Genomic DNA, 17550 nt, shown 5'->3' with positions numbered 1-17550 from the left:
CACTCTACAATCGGTTGCATTGGATTAAACTAGCATGCTTCAAGGTTCTGATCAAGTTTGACTGTACACATTTTTCTCTACATCATGTGATTTTAAAAGAAAGATGGATCAGTTCTGTTGTTTTATCCATCATGACAAAGGAACGATGACACTGAGCTCCTTTCTAAACTACTTTGAAAAACATTGATAAAAAGCTCTGCAAGAAGGTAAGTATTATTTTTATTGTGTCTGGAAAAATAAAAGATGATCTGGCTGTTACTTGTGCCTGATAGTATGGAAAAGAAAAAACTGCAGGTGTATCATGAGCATCAGCTGGAAAGGTCTGGTAGATATGAGAAATCTGCAAATATTGGTGTCTCCTGCCTTATTAAAAGGCCAAACTGAGATTTATAAATTCCCATACTTGCCTCTTGCTTCACCATGTTCCACAGTGAGCAAATTCAGAGACCTGAAAAAGGGGGTTGAAAGAAAAAGCAAAAACCCAAGACAAGGCCGTCAGAGAGAACAGGTTTTATCACAGCTTCACTGCAGTGCATTAAAGCTGCCAAATAGTCAGCAATTTCTGGGGAAGTTACAAGCGGAATAGTACTATTTGTAACAGCAACATTTGAGATTGCAGAGCACTTCAAAGAGTGCAGTTTCAAATTCTCAGATCTGACCAGAACACTAAAATCAGTCTATCAGCTTCTGTCGGCCCATTATGCCTCCCTAGTGAGGATGAGGGCACCTACCTAGGGTTTTGCTGTTGCTCATTCTTTCAGAAGTTGTCCTCTGCATAACAGCTTTATAATTTCAAAGTAACTACATTTTTCCATTAAAATAAATCAGGGAATTTGCCCCCTCCACCATCACAGGCTTCTTCTTCTGCTTGCAATTTACAAGGCAGTGCTTACTTCTGATTTCACTAAAGCAAAACACTTCACAGTACAGCAAGTACAGTTTACAAACATATTTGACATGAAATAGCCAGGGCAGCTTTACAAAGAACTAATGTTCACTGCTTGGTGCAGAAAGGATGCGGCAGACAATGAAAGAGCTCTATAAACTGCACAGCTGGAACTCAAGGCAATCTCAACCACAGCATCTCTACTCCAAGGCCAAAAGCTAACGCTATTGAAACCCCGATCGGTACTGCTACATTAACTAAAAGCTGAACCACTGAAATAGCTGGTGTAGATTTCAAGATTCTCTTTGCTTTTTACAACCTTCAGACCTCACACAAATGGGAAGCAGATGATCTTTGAAAAAAGCACCAACACCACAATGCCACAATGGGCCTAGGATGTGAAAGCTTCTGTTTTCCCTTGTGTGATCAGGGGCTTCTTTTCCTGTCCCCTGTTCCTCAAACAACAGCTTGTAAAAAAAAAGTGATTAAAAACACAAGGCGCTTCACGCATGTCTCTGAACGCGTTCAAAATGAACTAAAACATACATGGTTTAATTTTGACTAGAAAGACAACAAAGATAATTTAGGGATAAAAATCAAAGTTTCTTATATTCTTCTTCTATGCTTCTCCTGACCATTGATATCAGGCTCTAGAATCAGGTGGTTGACACCTTGAAGAAGTCATACCCCTGCTTTTATACTTTCACAGGATATGGCCTTTGACCGCACAAAGGTGAACTGCATCAATTAAATACTGGACTTTAATGAAGGACACGAGGAAGTGAATAAAAAAAAAAAGCTAAAACTGTAAGGGAGCTGTCTCTGTCTTTTAACATACAAACTCAAAGACATGTTTTAACCCCACCAAATACACTTAAGAATTCATTAATCTATCTCAGCTATTTTCTTAACTAACACATACTTATGCTGGCCTTTTCTTGCATCCAAAGTCTAACAGCTACGCAACAGTACAGCACACTAAGTTTTAGGTTCAACAGCTTAATTTAACAAAACAGTTCCAAAATACATTATTATTTGGACCTCAGGGTCCAGGCTGAGCCTCACTCAGCTGGTTGCAGAATCTGGTTTGTCCAAGGACAGTAAGAAGAAAGAACCAACACAGACCAGAGCCTTTTGCAATAAGGACCTCTTCACAATCTGCTGAAAGCATCGATAAAATACTAATTGTGGACTAGGCTTTGTAACATACCAAGGAACATTAAGCCATCTATTTTTGTCCTCTCAATTTACCTTTTCATCATCTTACACATCTGTAATATTTCAAATAGAAGCTTTTGGGATCAGGGGCTATCATTTATATTATGCTAATAGTGCACCAACTAGAACTGCGGAAGTCAACAGTGTCCCAGGCCCTGTTTCATTTGAACTTTCGGTGTAAATATTATTTTCCTCCGAAACTCATTTGCCTAACCATCACTTGCCCTAAATATTACCTCTTCCTCAAAGAAGAGGGCTAAGTCTCTGCAAGTACTGTGAGTTAACAGCACAGTCCACGGTTCAATGGATTAACACAACGGATTCATACCCAGGGGATATTATGACATAGGAGAAACTGTTTCAACACCAGTGATTTAGATTCACTTATTCTGCCCCATTTTCAAATACCTACCTTAGGTCCACATGTTTAATATGAGGCATCCTTTTTAACGCTTGTAAGTTGAGGGTATCCACACAGTTTCCCGACATGCAGAGTTTATCCATGGCAGTCAGCTTTTCTAATACTCCTGGAATGTCAGTGAATTCATTGAAGGACAGACTCACGTAGCTGAGCTGATGCATATGCTCCAGTTCATCAGGAAGGGACTGGAGAAAGTTACCATCCAGCAAAAATGTCTGCAAGCTATTACAGGCAGGGGAAGGAAAGGGAGAATGAAGAAAGTGAGTGACCTGTTAAATCCCATTTCCTTCCTATAAACACACAAATCTGCTGTGGTTACAGTGAAATAAAATATACAAAAAGGCAGAAGAAATAAAAACAAAGGAATACTGCTTTAACATCTGCTACAGAAAATACTGAGCAATTAAAAGCCTTGGTAGCTACAAAACGCAGGCCACGCTAGTAGGAACATCACATCTTCAAACATCTCCACCCACAACTGTGGCCTGTGTGGTGACTGAAGCACATAATCAAGGACATTTAGAGATCCTCTTCACCATGAAAGGTGACCCTTGTGTCAAATACTGGGGACTGGAAGAGCTTCAAGACACAAAGGGTGCTTCCTCTCTACCTGCAGCTCACAACTGCTTCAATACAGATCTACAAGACAGTTTGCTGTGACACAACCCATTTAAGTTTAAATCACTTTTCATAGCAAGATCACATACAGAGTCGTGAAAGTGTTGGTTGCCTTTACTATCAGGCAGTGTATGTTGAGTTTTAAGAAAGTACTTGCTTGTGCATCTCGCCTACAGCTGCTGGAACATTTCTAAGGGCATTGCAGGACACGTTGAGTTCAGTCAGGGTTGGGATGCTGCAGACCGCCAGTGGGAAGTCTCCTAAATTATTATTGGAGAGGTTAAGGCTCTTCAACTTAGTGAATCTACAGAGATAAGAAAAAAAGAGAAAGAAGTGAAGCATAAAACATACCAAGTTGCCTTACAATAATTAATACAAGGTAAGTTTGGTTATTTAAATAAAAATGACATGCATTTTTAGTTTATGTACTCAGAACAAGCATGGAAACTTCTAGACACTCAAGTTCAATGCCACTTGCAAGAGTTCACTCATGTGAAGCTGGCATGGGAGAAACAGGCCCTCCTGAACTAAATGTCTACAAGTAACACAGAACAGACCCTTGCCATCCTTATGATGTATGTCATTTCCGAAGAGGTCTTCCGTTGCATCTGATCCCATACTGAAACACTGCTGTATCTCTGAACACATTCCTTGCTAGTAAGACTGTTAACAGTAACTTGCTAGTAAGACAGTAACACTGGTTACAAGGTGCAGGAACTTTTCCACCAATTTCGACAGTACATTTTTGTAGTTCAGTTCAGCTCCATTTGTGCAAATAGATACTGCCTTTCAGCCAAAAATGTCATCAGAATAGGTTGGTTTGAACAGAAATGGAAAGTGTACTTAATTAAAGCAATATTTAGCAAGACTTCTACAGCAATCGAGTTAAATCCTTAGGGTTTTGATTAGGTACAATTCGTTGGGATGTCACACTAATTCCAAAATTTTGTCCCCAACGTGTCTCAGAACTCTTAAAATCCCCTTGATTTATCTAGTCAGCCAAAGAAGTAACTTGCATGTGCTTGCCTTATTAGAAATGACCAAAAAGACTGTTTGAACCAAAAAAACACATACAAGAAGAGGACAATCCAATTAGCCAGCCTGAATGTTCAGCAACGTTATTATGGTTGCCTAACAACCACTGGAGGTATGCCTAAAGGCAAATAAATGGATGAATGAAAAGATCTGTGTCGGTTCCGATAGATGGGAGGAAGTTTCTTCTCTGGCACGGTTTATGCCAGGACATTTTATTTAGACTTAATTTTCCCTTCATTAACTCTCAAGTCCTTTATTTGTGCGAGCAGACTTTTATATAACACAGTAATGGAAGCAAAACTGTACCTATGAAGACTTTTATTTCACGAAAGTGATCTCTGATAGTAGGTGCCAATGCATTCACAGCCTCTGCATTGCCCAACGTATTCTCACCTCAAAACACTTTGCTCTTCCCCAGCCAGAAAACAAGGACAGAAAACGCATCAAGTGTTGAACAGGTTACAAAGTTTTAACACAAGAAGACTCTTAAAAACCCTCACCAGCTATTTCAATTAACTGGTACACAACCTTCAGTATCGGCCAGATCAAACTCTTGCCACTGAATAAAACTCAACATGAAAATGTTAATTATTGCCTTTGGATCTCTTATCAATGGGGGCACGGATTTAACCCCAAAGTACAGACTGTAAATACACTTAATATTTACAAAGCCTTCCAACAAACATGGGAATGTTGTGCTCTCTATTGCTATTTCGGTGCGAAGACGGGAAAAGAAAATAAGGAAAAATCATGGCCAGTTATCACAGATTTTGAACAAGCTGTGCTATGCTGGAGGCAGAAGTTTGGAACAGAGTTAGACAAACTAAATGAAATCCTGCAATCAAATTACTGCTGCAGGGAAAAAAATGCTACTGTGCAGAAACAATGACTAATGCATCTCTAGAGGGAGAACTATAAAATAAAAGGAGGCTAGGGTAAGCCAGCTAATGTTAATGAGGGGTACTAGCCAGAAAAAAAAAAGAAAGAAAAAGAAACATTTTGAATAAAATACCTTCCTATTCCTCTATTTTAGAGAAGGGGCTTAAAAATCCTGAACCTAGAACTAAAACTCACAGTACTGCATTTATCTTGAAGACAACTGTAGAGTTCAACCAAAGATGCATCATTGCTCTGAAACCTGGGGTGATTCTGTGATGGAACAGCTGTCCCACAGCTTCCTCAAAGTCAGGCGCAAATACAGTATGAGTGCTCCAAGCAGGAAAAGCGAGGGCCTATAGAAATGACGTTTCAAATGAGAATTTTTCAGTATTCAAGTGCAAAAGTAGTGGTGAACACGAGGTCAAAAATAAGTAAAAGCTGCTGGAGAAGCCGCAAAATGCAAACATTCCAGCTTTCAAGTCAACCATGAAAAAAAAGAATTAACTGATTTAATAACCAGCACAGAGGCTACAGGCTTTACTCGTGCCACTCTGGAGTCTCAAGAACAGTTCAGGGCTTTTGCTCACTAAACAAGTGAAAACCACAAGCTACTAGAAGACTCCAAATACAATCTCGAGATAAAATTACCAAAGATCAAGCTGTGACATAGAGGAAAGAGGATTTGGGGCGGAGAGATAGGAAGGGAGGAGGCTAAAAAAATTGTTTACATCAAGAAATTCCAACGCAGCGTTCAGCTTCAAGATTTTCTGCACTCTTGTAGAAAATTATCTTATGTCAAAGGAAAAAAATTATTTGTCTGTGTATTACATCTTTACTCTTCTAGTGTATGTTTTAACATGTGTTTATTAAGGGTCTTTTGTGAGTTAATTTGTATGTTAAACTTTTAGTTAATCTGATTACTAAGGACACGAACCAGACTGGTCAACTGATCTATACAACATGTAAGGGAGGATGCGCAGTACTACCAGTACTGGATATTCACTGAAAATGCACATATAATGCTTCTGTCAAATAATCCACAGAGGTGACTTATTGTTAAATAATATTTAAAGGAAATCTGAAAGACAGACACTTAAACTTGGTTAGTATTAAATGGCTAATTTAAGACAACCGACAGGACATTTTCCTCCTACTCTGCAAACATGTTCACTTGCAAGATGTTAAAGTCACATTTCTTCTCATGGAGCAGTGTCAATTACAAAACTATTCTAAGCAGAACAGGCAGGTACGTGCCTGAAGTTAAAATCTTTAGTCTGCCTCTCATCTCTGGTCACTCACTTTGTGCTATCCACACCACAAACAGAACAGTGTAGTCCCATTATGGAGCACTGCCATGCCGCATATTAAAATTCTGGATTGTTTATAGCGCTTATTCTATTTGGATAGATTTATAGTCAGTAGCACTTGTAGCTTGGATATAAATAGGGTACGAGAAAAGTATTTTACAGACTCCAGTTTTCTCTTGCTGCTGAGTTTGCAGCGGTGGGCTTCAAACATTTTACAGAACAACATCCCTGCTGTTTTCTCACCCCCAAATCTTGATTCCTCCCAGAAGCAGGGGGGCACATCAATGTTGTCCCCACATGTGTTGTGGGAAAGAATTGCTCATTTGAGGTGTGACAGTGTAATCTTCTTCCACCTTCCCTAGTTCTATATTTTGTTAACCTTTAAAAAAGAAAAGAACAGCACTGCTTGACATGTTATGTTCAGTTAGCTTGCTAGACCTTCTATTGTAATGACCAGTACAGAAATACTCACTTCCCTGGCATAAAAGAGTCCTATTTTAAGGCAGAGCAAATTGTTACACGTCAACCCTTTCCTTTAAACATGCAACATGACTGAACACTAATTGCCATAACTGAGCCCAGAAATACCCAATAACTTAATCCTGAAGCTGCCACTTCAGGAGTGGCTTTAGTTTGACATACGCAAAATGAGGAAAGGGGCTAACAAGAGCAGTTCCTATCATGGCAAAGCAACGCGCTGATACGCCAACTTCAAATTCAGGTCTACTTGGTGTACACAGGAGAGGAAACACACAGTACAGCACTTGTGTTCCAGTATGCTTGGAGGGGGGAAAAAGTGTATTTGAGATGACCATACACAGTTACTGGAACACAGCCATAAAAGCCTAGCCTGACAAAACCAGTCTTGCCTCACTCTTACCAAAAGCATTTAAACATTGGTGATTACTGCACCCAAAACAGAACACATGGCTCAATAAGGAGCTCAGCCGGAGGAAAGCAATTGCTTTCCCAGTCCTATCTCCAGTATTTGGGGTGTGGTGGCAGTTGAACATCATTTCAAGCAGCAGCACTGTCCCCCAGCTCCAGCATCGCTTACTAGCGCAACTATCGCACTCACTTGCCCAGCAACACCCTTGCAAGCATTGGCACTGAACTACGAGTTTCCACCTTCATAAATGCCACATCATTAAACCATTTGACTATTCTGTAACCTCAGTTTCATGCACTAAATGTGATAATCTCAAGCAGCACTTCACTGCACTTTAAGACCAAGCAACTGGCAGGCTGGAGACTTTCTTCCCTACTCCTCAACCTCTAGGGTCGAGCTAGGATTTAACTACATCCCACCCTAACTTATGATAAGCCTAGCTGCTGGGTTCACACCAGTCTGGTCGCTAACGCTGCTCCTGCCTCACTGTCTGGGAACATGAATGTTCTCCGAGCGATAACTGCATTTCAAAGCACCTATTTACTGCACTCTACGTTTGTAAAGAGAGCATGGGGATGCCTAAGTTATGGGTTTTCAGATTAAAAGCAGCTATCTTATGATTGGAAGTAGCAAGGAATTTCAGAAACACTTGCATTGATATCTTTAAGTTCTCTAGCCTTCTCATACCCTATGGAAGCAACTCTAAATTACTGCTACTAGCCCAGAAGAATTCCAACTGAGATGCCAGAGAGGACAGATGATTTCTAAAGAGGCTCTAGAAAAGAAAAGGTACCCAATGATCTTGAGATAAAAACCCACATAATCACTGTTAATAATTAACAGCCACAATCAGAAGAATAACTTGTTATTCTGATAAAATTGGCAAGCATCATTTTGTTATTGTTAAAGCAAACTTTTTGGTTTATTACATCCACATCCCCCTCTTTTTCTTTATTTTTTAAATCAGTGCTGAAGTCTGTGATAGGCTTATATTGGAAATCCACACACTGGCAACTTCCTTTTCAATATTAACAAGGAAACAGTACTCTTGATGTAAACAGTCTTTTCCAACAGTGACTGAAACAATTATGTATAAAATGGGCCTAGCCCACTGAAACAGAGCAACAGTAAATAATGACTGCAGTTTATTAATTTGCTTGAAACCTAGAGTGATAGTACTCTGCAAAACTACTAATCATGAATTCTTGTTCACGTTTCAGAAAAGGAGATGTGAAGTTTCACTGTAGATAAGGGAAAAAAGTTTGGAAACAGTGCACACAACTCTTAACTTCATGGTTAAAATGTATCAACCAGTATAAAAAAGTGTAACCAATAAAGTTTTTGACAACTTAAGACAACAGAATGTCTTCAGTTGTTCCACCTGTAGGATACAATGGCTAAAACCCCAAGGCCTTTAAGACAAACTCTGACTCTGTTGGGATATTATCACAGAGTATGTCATTAACTTCTAGTAAGTCACCAACTGGGAAATCTTTCAGCTAAGACCCCTCTTCTACCCCCAAAATCACCATTGCTTTATTTTAAAAAAAACTACAGTGAGGGAGAACAAGGATCAAAACTTGCTGTGTTGTTCTTCAAACACAAATTTTCAGACTACTTTCATATGTAGTATGAAATACGTATTTTCCCTGGTAAGAAAAAAAATACAGATGCTGTATATACTTTTCAACATTCAGACAGTTCAGCACAGAAATTCACAGCACCTCACTACTACGACCAAACTGGTTCTGAGAGTCTACGCAGTGGGTCACTGAAAACCTGGTATTTTCTTCTTTGACATACCTTTTGTTTTGACATTTAGCATCCCTGCACATCTACTAAATTACCACCGAAAGTGATTTATTATGAGGAACAGCTAGCACCGAGCGCTGGTTATAGCGAGACAAGTTTTCCTAGACTGCCTTGCCAACCAGATTCTATTAAAAATTGTACCAGGAAGGCTAGGTATATGAAATGCCAATACATTTTGTTCACAACATCTAAGCACATGGATATTTCTAGAGCCTTAAATACTTCTGGGCTTGATTCATTGGTGCTGTGCCCTGTGTGTGGCTGCAATTAAAACTGACAATTTTGTATAAAAGCCAACAGTACCAGATCAGAACAACAGAGATTTTACAGTTGCTTTGCAGTGGTTTGAAAGAACAAGAGTGAGGAAAAATGATTTTTGGTTTATCCAGTCTACTTTTACCTCATAAAACCCCCAACATTTTGAATATTATATTATTAAATTAGAGGAAAAAGGGGAAAACGATGTCAGACAACTAGCAACCTGTGTTTCCATGAATGATTGACTTTCCCTTGTTTTGCACATGCTTTCACTATTAGGACTCAATAATAATTTCAAAGGCAGTGCTCCCTTCTTGCTAGGTATTTGTGGTTTTACTCACTGATTTAAAGTAGACTTACAGCAGTAGTCAAGCTGGCTCAAAGCTTTCTTGCAGCACAAGGAAAACTCAAGTTTTTCCACCTCAAAGAGGAAGATAACTGATAGAGCACTGAAAGAATTGGAAAAATCTAACATTCAGCAGGAGCTACCATCTTACAAAATCCCTTCCTCTTGCAGAGCAATGGGAACAGCAGCAGCAGCTTCCAGCTACTTACTTCCTGGCTAAGTAGCTTCCAAACTTACTTCCTGCCACCTGTGCTGGATGAAAATAAGGCTGGAGAACATCGGTGGTAAAAGGAAGGTCAGAGCCAAAGGGTAAGAGCTTGTGAGGCACTGCTCTGATCCACTGAAATACTCCCAGCTATCCTTCCTAATCACTCAGACCTTTGCTCCAGAAGTTCATGGATCTTCCAGTGCCTTCTTGGCAAGGTCAAAGCAGTGGAGGTAGAGCAGACTATCAGTCACTGACAGAATGGGACCAGTTCTTTAAAAAAAAAAATGAGGCTTATCTGTTTCATGCTACCTGTTCTGCTATTTCTCCAGAATTTCCTTATGCAGAATCACAGAAAACAGGAGAGTTTTTTTTTGGTAAACTGAACCCCTTCACACTTTCACATTTAGGCCCACATTAGTGATGAAAATTTTAATAATTTATTAATGCTTTCAGCAAGACTTACTTGCTGTTCCTACAATTGCAGCACTAACTAAGAAAATATTAAACAAAGAACATCACCCACCATGTTATTTATAAATGCTTTCAAACCCCAGACAGAATTAGCTGTATATACATGGACAAAAATATTTAAGTATCTACTGTACAATTTCTAATACTTAAAGAAGGAAAATGATAAAAATTAAAATAAAAATATTCATTAATTGTCTGTGTTCATCATCTGACTTCTGCTAAAATTCCACTTGTTATTTGGAGATCTATACCAATATTCACCGAACATTTAATCCAGTATTCCTCTCCAGACTGTTCATAAACTTGGAAGCACTGCCTGCTTTGTTTGTAAAGCAGACCTGCTGGGTTCATTCATCTTCCATTATGCCATTTTTTTTTTCTAGAAGAAAATTGGAATTATATAAAATACAATAGCCCACATAATTCATCTTGCATTTTTTGGTTCTTTTTCTGAGATGAAGGGATGTAGAAACGTGGTTGAAAACATTTCATTTGAACAGGACTATGCACAAATACAATCCGGAGGTACTCTGCAATTCAGTTACTACTGAAATTAAAATCACAGGCTTATATTTACTATGGAAACATTAATCTTCCAGCATACAGAAAGACTGCTGATTTCACAATTCTGGGACACACACATTAAATCATTCAGATCACTAGTAGGGCTGCTGTCCATCCATTTCTTACATTCTTGATGAGCTGCAATGGACAGAACACCTGGAAAGTCACAGTTACTAGGAAAAGATGAGGTTTGAACAGAGAAGACAGATGACAGGAATCTGGCTTAATTTATTAAATCAGGGCTTTCTTTGCTTGAGAGAAAACAAAAACTCTGAAGTGAACTTGCACACAGCGTTGTCCCTACCTAGAATGCTGCTGATGGGCAACTCAGCAACTCATTCTCTCACATGAGTACAGATTGAAGGATTACAGCCTAGCCTCAGTAGGTAGGTGTACAGCAACACACTCTGAAAACTGCATTTCTGCATTTTATATCGAAAATAGTTTTCATAAAAAAGAAAAACATCGAGTTTCTTACGAAAGCTGGTCTGTTTCTAGCCAGCACGCAGTTAACCGATTTCTGAAGCGTTACAGTCTGTCCACTCCTCCACAAGAGGAGGTACTTTTTTTTTTAAACCAGCATCACTTTAGGAAAGTTCTTGCAGACCAGTGGTTACTTGGCTCCGAGGGCAGAGGAAGACCAGTAGAACCAGTAGACCTTACCTTTGCAATTCATTAAGCGCTCTACTTGTAGATGGGCTAGGGTTTAGCCTCAGGAAGTTCTGCTTTAAATTGAGATGAGTGAGGTCTTGGCTATAAAACAGGTTGGCAGGCAGTTGCTCCAGGCTGCAGCATGAAAGATCCACTGAGCTTATGCGCTGTGATGCAACCTGGAAGTCAATAGGTACACCAATACGTTAATACTGTAATAAATCAAGAGCATTTCCTTCAGCCCTACTAGCATGAGATAAACTGTTTTTAACCACAACACAAGTTATTGTCAGCATATGCAGCTAATTCAACCCTGTTTACATCACTTGTAGAAGTTAACCCACAATCTTGTTCCAACTCAGTGCTAAAACCAGGTCCACAGATGGCCAGTAGGGGGAAAGCGCAAAGGTTTGTCAAACTAATATGCAAAATGAATTCATTTTTATCTATGAAAGTTATGCAATACTCTGTGACCAGAAAAACAGGTAAGAGATTTGACAAACTTTAGTTTAGTCCTTTGGTTAGCAAGTAATAGCAGCAAAAATATAAGCGCACAAGTCCTCTATATGGTGGTATGGTTGGTCAGTGTATCAAGGCAAAAGGTGAGCAGAGGTAAGGGGATAACAGTCAACCTATCTCACTATTACACGTCAGAAAAAAACAATTCATCACATTTACATCTTACTGGGAAAACAGTATCTGACCAGCAGCAAAGAACTGAGCACTCTGTTCTTCTCGCTAAATTAGAAAACTGGCCTAGGGTAACTGATAAAAATGTGATGAGAACAAAACTGAGATTTGGGAGCTTACCACTCCTCCAGAAAGGAGAAGACAGAAGTCTGCAGCTGCCAAAGAAATCATACTACCTAGCACTACGAAAGGGCTAGCGTCATTCCACAGAGATCTATAGGCAGCAAATTCAAACAGAAACTCTGCACCTTACCAAATCTCCAAGATACGACTGAGTGAACTACAACCTGCCACTTTATTTACTTAATTAAAAAAAAACAAAAAACAGAGCACTGCCATTGAGAATCATTACTTTTATTTTCTGTCCAATACTATTAAGCAAACCCTTTCAAAGTCTTGGGAGTCATGGAGTTACCTCCATCAGAAAGTATGAAATACAATACAGTGAGGATGGTGGGCAAGGAGGAGCAATCAAGTGCTAGAAGAGTAAGAGACATTTTTGGAGCAGACATGGCTTAGATCAAAGGAGAGAAAGCAAACAAGTTCGCTACCATCTTAGACTTGTGGGGCTGCACAACCAGTGCTCAAACAGTGACGTGTTCTGTCGGCTGCTCACTGCAAGAGAAGCAAACATTTTTGCCACTGGCACTTTGATTGGCCTCGCATGCTATGATTCTGGAAGTACAAACACCACATCTAAGGGACAAGAAAGAAAAACAAACAAGAAATCCTCAAACAAAGCCCAGTGGCAGTTTATAAGAGCCTCGGAACTCCAGTGAAGGAGATATCATCTAATCTTGTAGGCAGAGATACAGCCTTTTCCATGAAGGACCCTGAACACAGAAACAGATAATTTTTTTGCTGGCATAAGTGAAGTAGCTTGCCACTGAAAGGAAGGCCAAGGACTTTTTTTCTTCCTTTTTTTTTTTTTCCTCTCTAATGGAAGCTACACAGGCCTCAGGATAAGTGGGCTCTATTACAAACACACAGCCATAAGCTTCAAGAGGAACAGACGGTGTAGTGTTTTTCTCTAATGTGACCGTTAATAATCCAGTCCTCTCACATCCATTAAAATGCTTGAATTTCTGTTACTCAATTAGTTCAGTCCTTTTGTCACCGTAGCTACTATTTTTCTTCCTCTTGTAGTATTAGACAAAAATTATTCATAGGCTATTCTCAGCTGTCATTTCTAAAAGGTAGGTATTCGGTCTATTTACGGTGCCAGAACCTGCCCAGCAGGGCATGCTTCTCCTTACACAAAACATCTGATGAAAAAGCACTGACACCCATTAAATTAAAAAGGAGAACGTGTAATTTCAGGTGCAATGTTTACACATACTGTTGCTTCAACTGCTTGTTTGGAATGCAGTGTGAACAGTAATAAGCGACCCAGCAGAGCTCCGCAAGGCCTGTCACTCTAAGATGTTTAAAATACCAGAACTGATAACTCCAAGTGAGCCAAACCCAAATTCTGCTGTGGTCTCAAAAAAAGAATTCAAGTGCTTTGTTAAAGCCTTCCACCTCTGTGGAAAAAAAAACTGTTAAAAGTAATTTTGTTTTTAAAAGTTATAGCTCCTGTTTGTGTGTGGTTTTATTTTTGTTGGTTTTGTTTTTAAAAGCAATCACCTTGTTATACAAAGAATTTCATTAATCATAAAACTGATACATATTCCACGATGGCTCTACCACAGATAATTGTGAAAGTTAAATATATTTTAAAAGGAGTTAGTTCTGAAGTCAACTAATTTTATTGCAGTCTTTTTTGTTACCAAGGCAGTATGCTAAGAATTAACTTCTGAATCATTACAAGGAACAGTCATATAAACAAATACAGTTATTCTCATAGGCACGGATAGAGTCTTTACTCTTCTCATTGCTCAGTACTTCTCTGTAACAAATTCCTAGAGAACAGAGGAAAAAGATGAAAAACAAGGAGTGGCAAAGAAAAACAATAAAGGGATATTTCAATTTTGCTTTTCAACTGACTTAAATGCATTAAGACTGTGCATGCATTTGCTATCGTTTATTAAGAGCACATGTGTTTGTTTGCTATTGTTTATTGCAAAGCATTCTTCTAAAACACAGTAGAGTGTATAATAAAGCATTGGGTTTCTCCAGCTCACTGTGGGGAATCACTGCAGAGAAATGCTGATAATAGGTAAGAAATCTCTGGCTAGAATACCCCTCACAGTCAAAGAATAAAGAGCATCCTTAGGAACATTAGGAACATCCTTAGGACATTATCTGCAGCAAGTAGGGTTTCTACTAGAAGAAAGAAAAATGAGACATTCCACTGTAAATAAATACCCCAACAATTTATCTGGGCTGAGTTCAACAGGCCTGTGCTCTAACAAAAATACTGGAGTCAGTGTGGTAGCAAGATGTGAGAGAAGTACTTTCTGGATAGATGTGGAGCAAACACAAAGCTCTCATTATGGCTTGTTAGGTGTTTTCTTTGGGAAAAACTTACGAATAGAAGTATAACTGTTTTATACACTTGATGTATGCGTACACATACAGGCACAAAAATAAGTAACACCAACACAAGAAGCACAGTTCATGGCTTTCCCAAGCAGGGTGAAGCCGTTGTCCAGACCAATCCCTCTGGAATGTCTTCTAAACACATCCAAATCTGAATACATCCTTGACACTTGTTTTCACATGAAATCCCTGTTTCATTTCCTATACTAATAAAATGGGGAAGGTGGCTGGGGGAATGACCTTCTTGATGATGGTGCGTGACAGCGTCTCAGCCACTGTGCCAGAGAAGCTGTAGAATCCTTGCCTGTCTTTGCCAGAAAAGGAAGACTTGCAACAGCTTCACAACAGTGTAGCCTAAACACATCGCAAGCTCTGTGCTTCTGAAGTACCAGTTTTCTGTCGATTTTTCATCATTGAAAATACAAAGAAACAGGAGCAAACATGTGGCTCTTCTCCATTTCCTGAATCTGATTTTTAAACACTCTACAGTCAATCACTTCATTGTGAAGTCTCCCATTTTAATACTAGAGTAGTAGTAATATAGTATGGCCAAGTGCAACCTCAGTTGCGCAGCCCTGGCCTACAGTATTTAAAGTTCTTTTTTGGGTCTCCATGTGAGTCCAGCTTACTGAAACAGAGTTTCAAGTTAGTGGTATAAACCTATAGTACCTGTATGACAGAGCCTTGTATCTACACACTGCAACTATCAAGAAAACCTGTTGTCACGATTTTAAATTTTTCTCCAGCAGCACTGAAGTACAGCTTTATTCCGCAAACACGACTACAAGTAATGCTGCTGGAGAACTCCGCCCCCTGCATGTGTCCCGCTGCTGCCCATCTCAGATCTGCACAAGTGGATAAGAACTAGGAGTCTCCCAGGTACAAAACCTCATTTTTAAACACATTATTTGTGTCACAATGGTGCTTCCAAGTATGAACAACAACTCATGTATGCCAACAGTACCTTAAAGGTAAAAGGCTTCATCAAGGTGTTTATTTTTAAAAATATAAACTATTTTAGAATTAACGAAAATGTAGCATAGGTTCACTGTGACTCTTTAGCAGCTGGCAATAAAAATACAGAAAAATATTTGTATCAACCAATATTCTTGCCTCTTCTGGCTACACAGGGCTGAAAAACTGCTTTGCTTTGTCCAACAGTATAATACTACCTCTGTCACCGAGCTACGCAACACGTCTTATTACTGCCTTTGTTTTAAAGCTTTGGCTTTATTACAAAAATGATCTGTCGCTGACAATGGATGTCAGCAATGGATGCAGCTGAACCCAGCTGTATGGACAAACACAAGCCTTGTTTACACAAGCCCATTTTTTGGTGTGACCTGTAGTGCGAATTTAAACCAATATAATTATGTCTTTTTCCTGTTTACCCTCAGCCCATTCCCTACAGTTCTATTCAGATAAGAAATTACTATTTAGGACTTCAACAGAAGACAATTAAAATAACTAAACAGCCCACACTGTAAAGGCAGCCAAATTCTCAGTCTGTTTGAACTGAGTTGATGATGTTAAATTACACCTGCTATAGACATGCTAATACAGAAGTAGTATAATTTTTCTCCTCTAAGATTTGTTTTTAAACAGCTTGATAACCGTCACATCCCACCAACACATGCATAAGGCTTAACTAAACAGTGGTACGTACACTTGAAGTATCTAAGCTAACCACTTAGAGCACACAAGTTCTCCTCAAAACTGACCTTGTTTCAAATCTTAATCCTACTCCCTGCTCAAGTGCCACAGCCCCACTCAGCAGCGGGGCCCCACGCGTCCGACTGCACAGCAAGGGAACAGATCCATGCCCCGCTGCACCCTCAAGAGCCAAGGGAGCACGCAGACTGGCGAACAAACTAATGCCAAAAACCTTAACGAGGGGGGGAATAAAAAGGTTTCCTGTTGCTTCAAAGCCTTATACTTCCATTTTTAAAAGACTACTTTGAAAATCGAGGCAGTCCAAAGGGTTAGAAGATTACAGCTTTTCTTGCCTCTCCCTTTTGTTTTCTTTCAGACATCAAACTAGATGCATATCAACTCAAGCTAAGGGCCTTGAAAAGAGAAAATGGAGCTCAGCAGAAGCTTGAGAACCCCTCAGTCATTCACATAACCAACCAACAGGCAATGGCATGGGTAAGAGCAGTAGCTGCCTACCGAGATGGGAGTAGCAGCACAACTCACAGCCCAAAGTCTCTAGCGAACTCCTCGTGCTGACGAGACTCAGGGACACAAAAATCGTTCTGCTCGCCCCTGCTCTCCTCTCCCTATCTCTAAATGAAGATGTATACAGCATGCGGAAACAGCTTGCTTTGACTTCTGGACATTACACACAGCTGTAGGAACTTAAATGAAAACAGTAGTAACAAGCGTGAGTGTGCATGGAGGGAGGATATATGGAGATAACGAAGCAGAACCTGCATTCCTTTATTCTGCATGATACAGGCCCAGAAAAAAGGGTTCTTAGATGTGGAAGTCAATGACCCAGGTTAAGCGTCATAATCTTGAAAGTGAGAATTTGTCAGTAAGATGACATTAGCCACCTGTCATTTCAGTATGTTGGAACTATCTGAAGTCATTTATTCCAGAACATGAGTGTTTTTTGCTCCCTCACAAGGAAAACTGCTCTTCTTTGAGAGACCCTAATACTGCACAGGCAATGATATCAACACCACCACCTTGGTGGTAAGTCACCCCAGGATGTTCACATTGATAAGACCCCTGCAAGGACAAGGCTTAAGATGCAACTCAGAGTTAAGGGACAGTAATTAGCTGTAGCATTAAGCTTCTTATAACTCAGGCAT

General features: G+C 39.6%; 1 protein-coding gene across 1 annotated transcript in view; it reads right to left on the bottom strand.

Moving 5' to 3' along the window:
- PHLPP1 (PH domain and leucine rich repeat protein phosphatase 1) overlaps window positions 1-17550 on the bottom strand; it is a 131859-nt gene that overhangs the window by 32979 nt on the left and 81330 nt on the right. The window contains exons 4-6 of the mRNA XM_040547959.1: window positions 11576-11742; window positions 3301-3447; window positions 2517-2747 (exon numbers count right to left, since the gene is read on the bottom strand). Of these exons, the coding sequence (XP_040403893.1) occupies window positions 2517-2747; window positions 3301-3447; window positions 11576-11742 (545 nt within the window). The remainder of the gene's footprint in view (window positions 1-2516; window positions 2748-3300; window positions 3448-11575; window positions 11743-17550) is intronic.

This window comes from Cygnus olor, chromosome 2 (assembly GCF_009769625.2).
Source record: "Cygnus olor isolate bCygOlo1 chromosome 2, bCygOlo1.pri.v2, whole genome shotgun sequence".
Classification (NCBI taxonomy): Eukaryota; Metazoa; Chordata; class Aves; order Anseriformes; family Anatidae; genus Cygnus; species Cygnus olor.
This window is presented reverse-complemented; position numbering and strand designations above follow the sequence as displayed.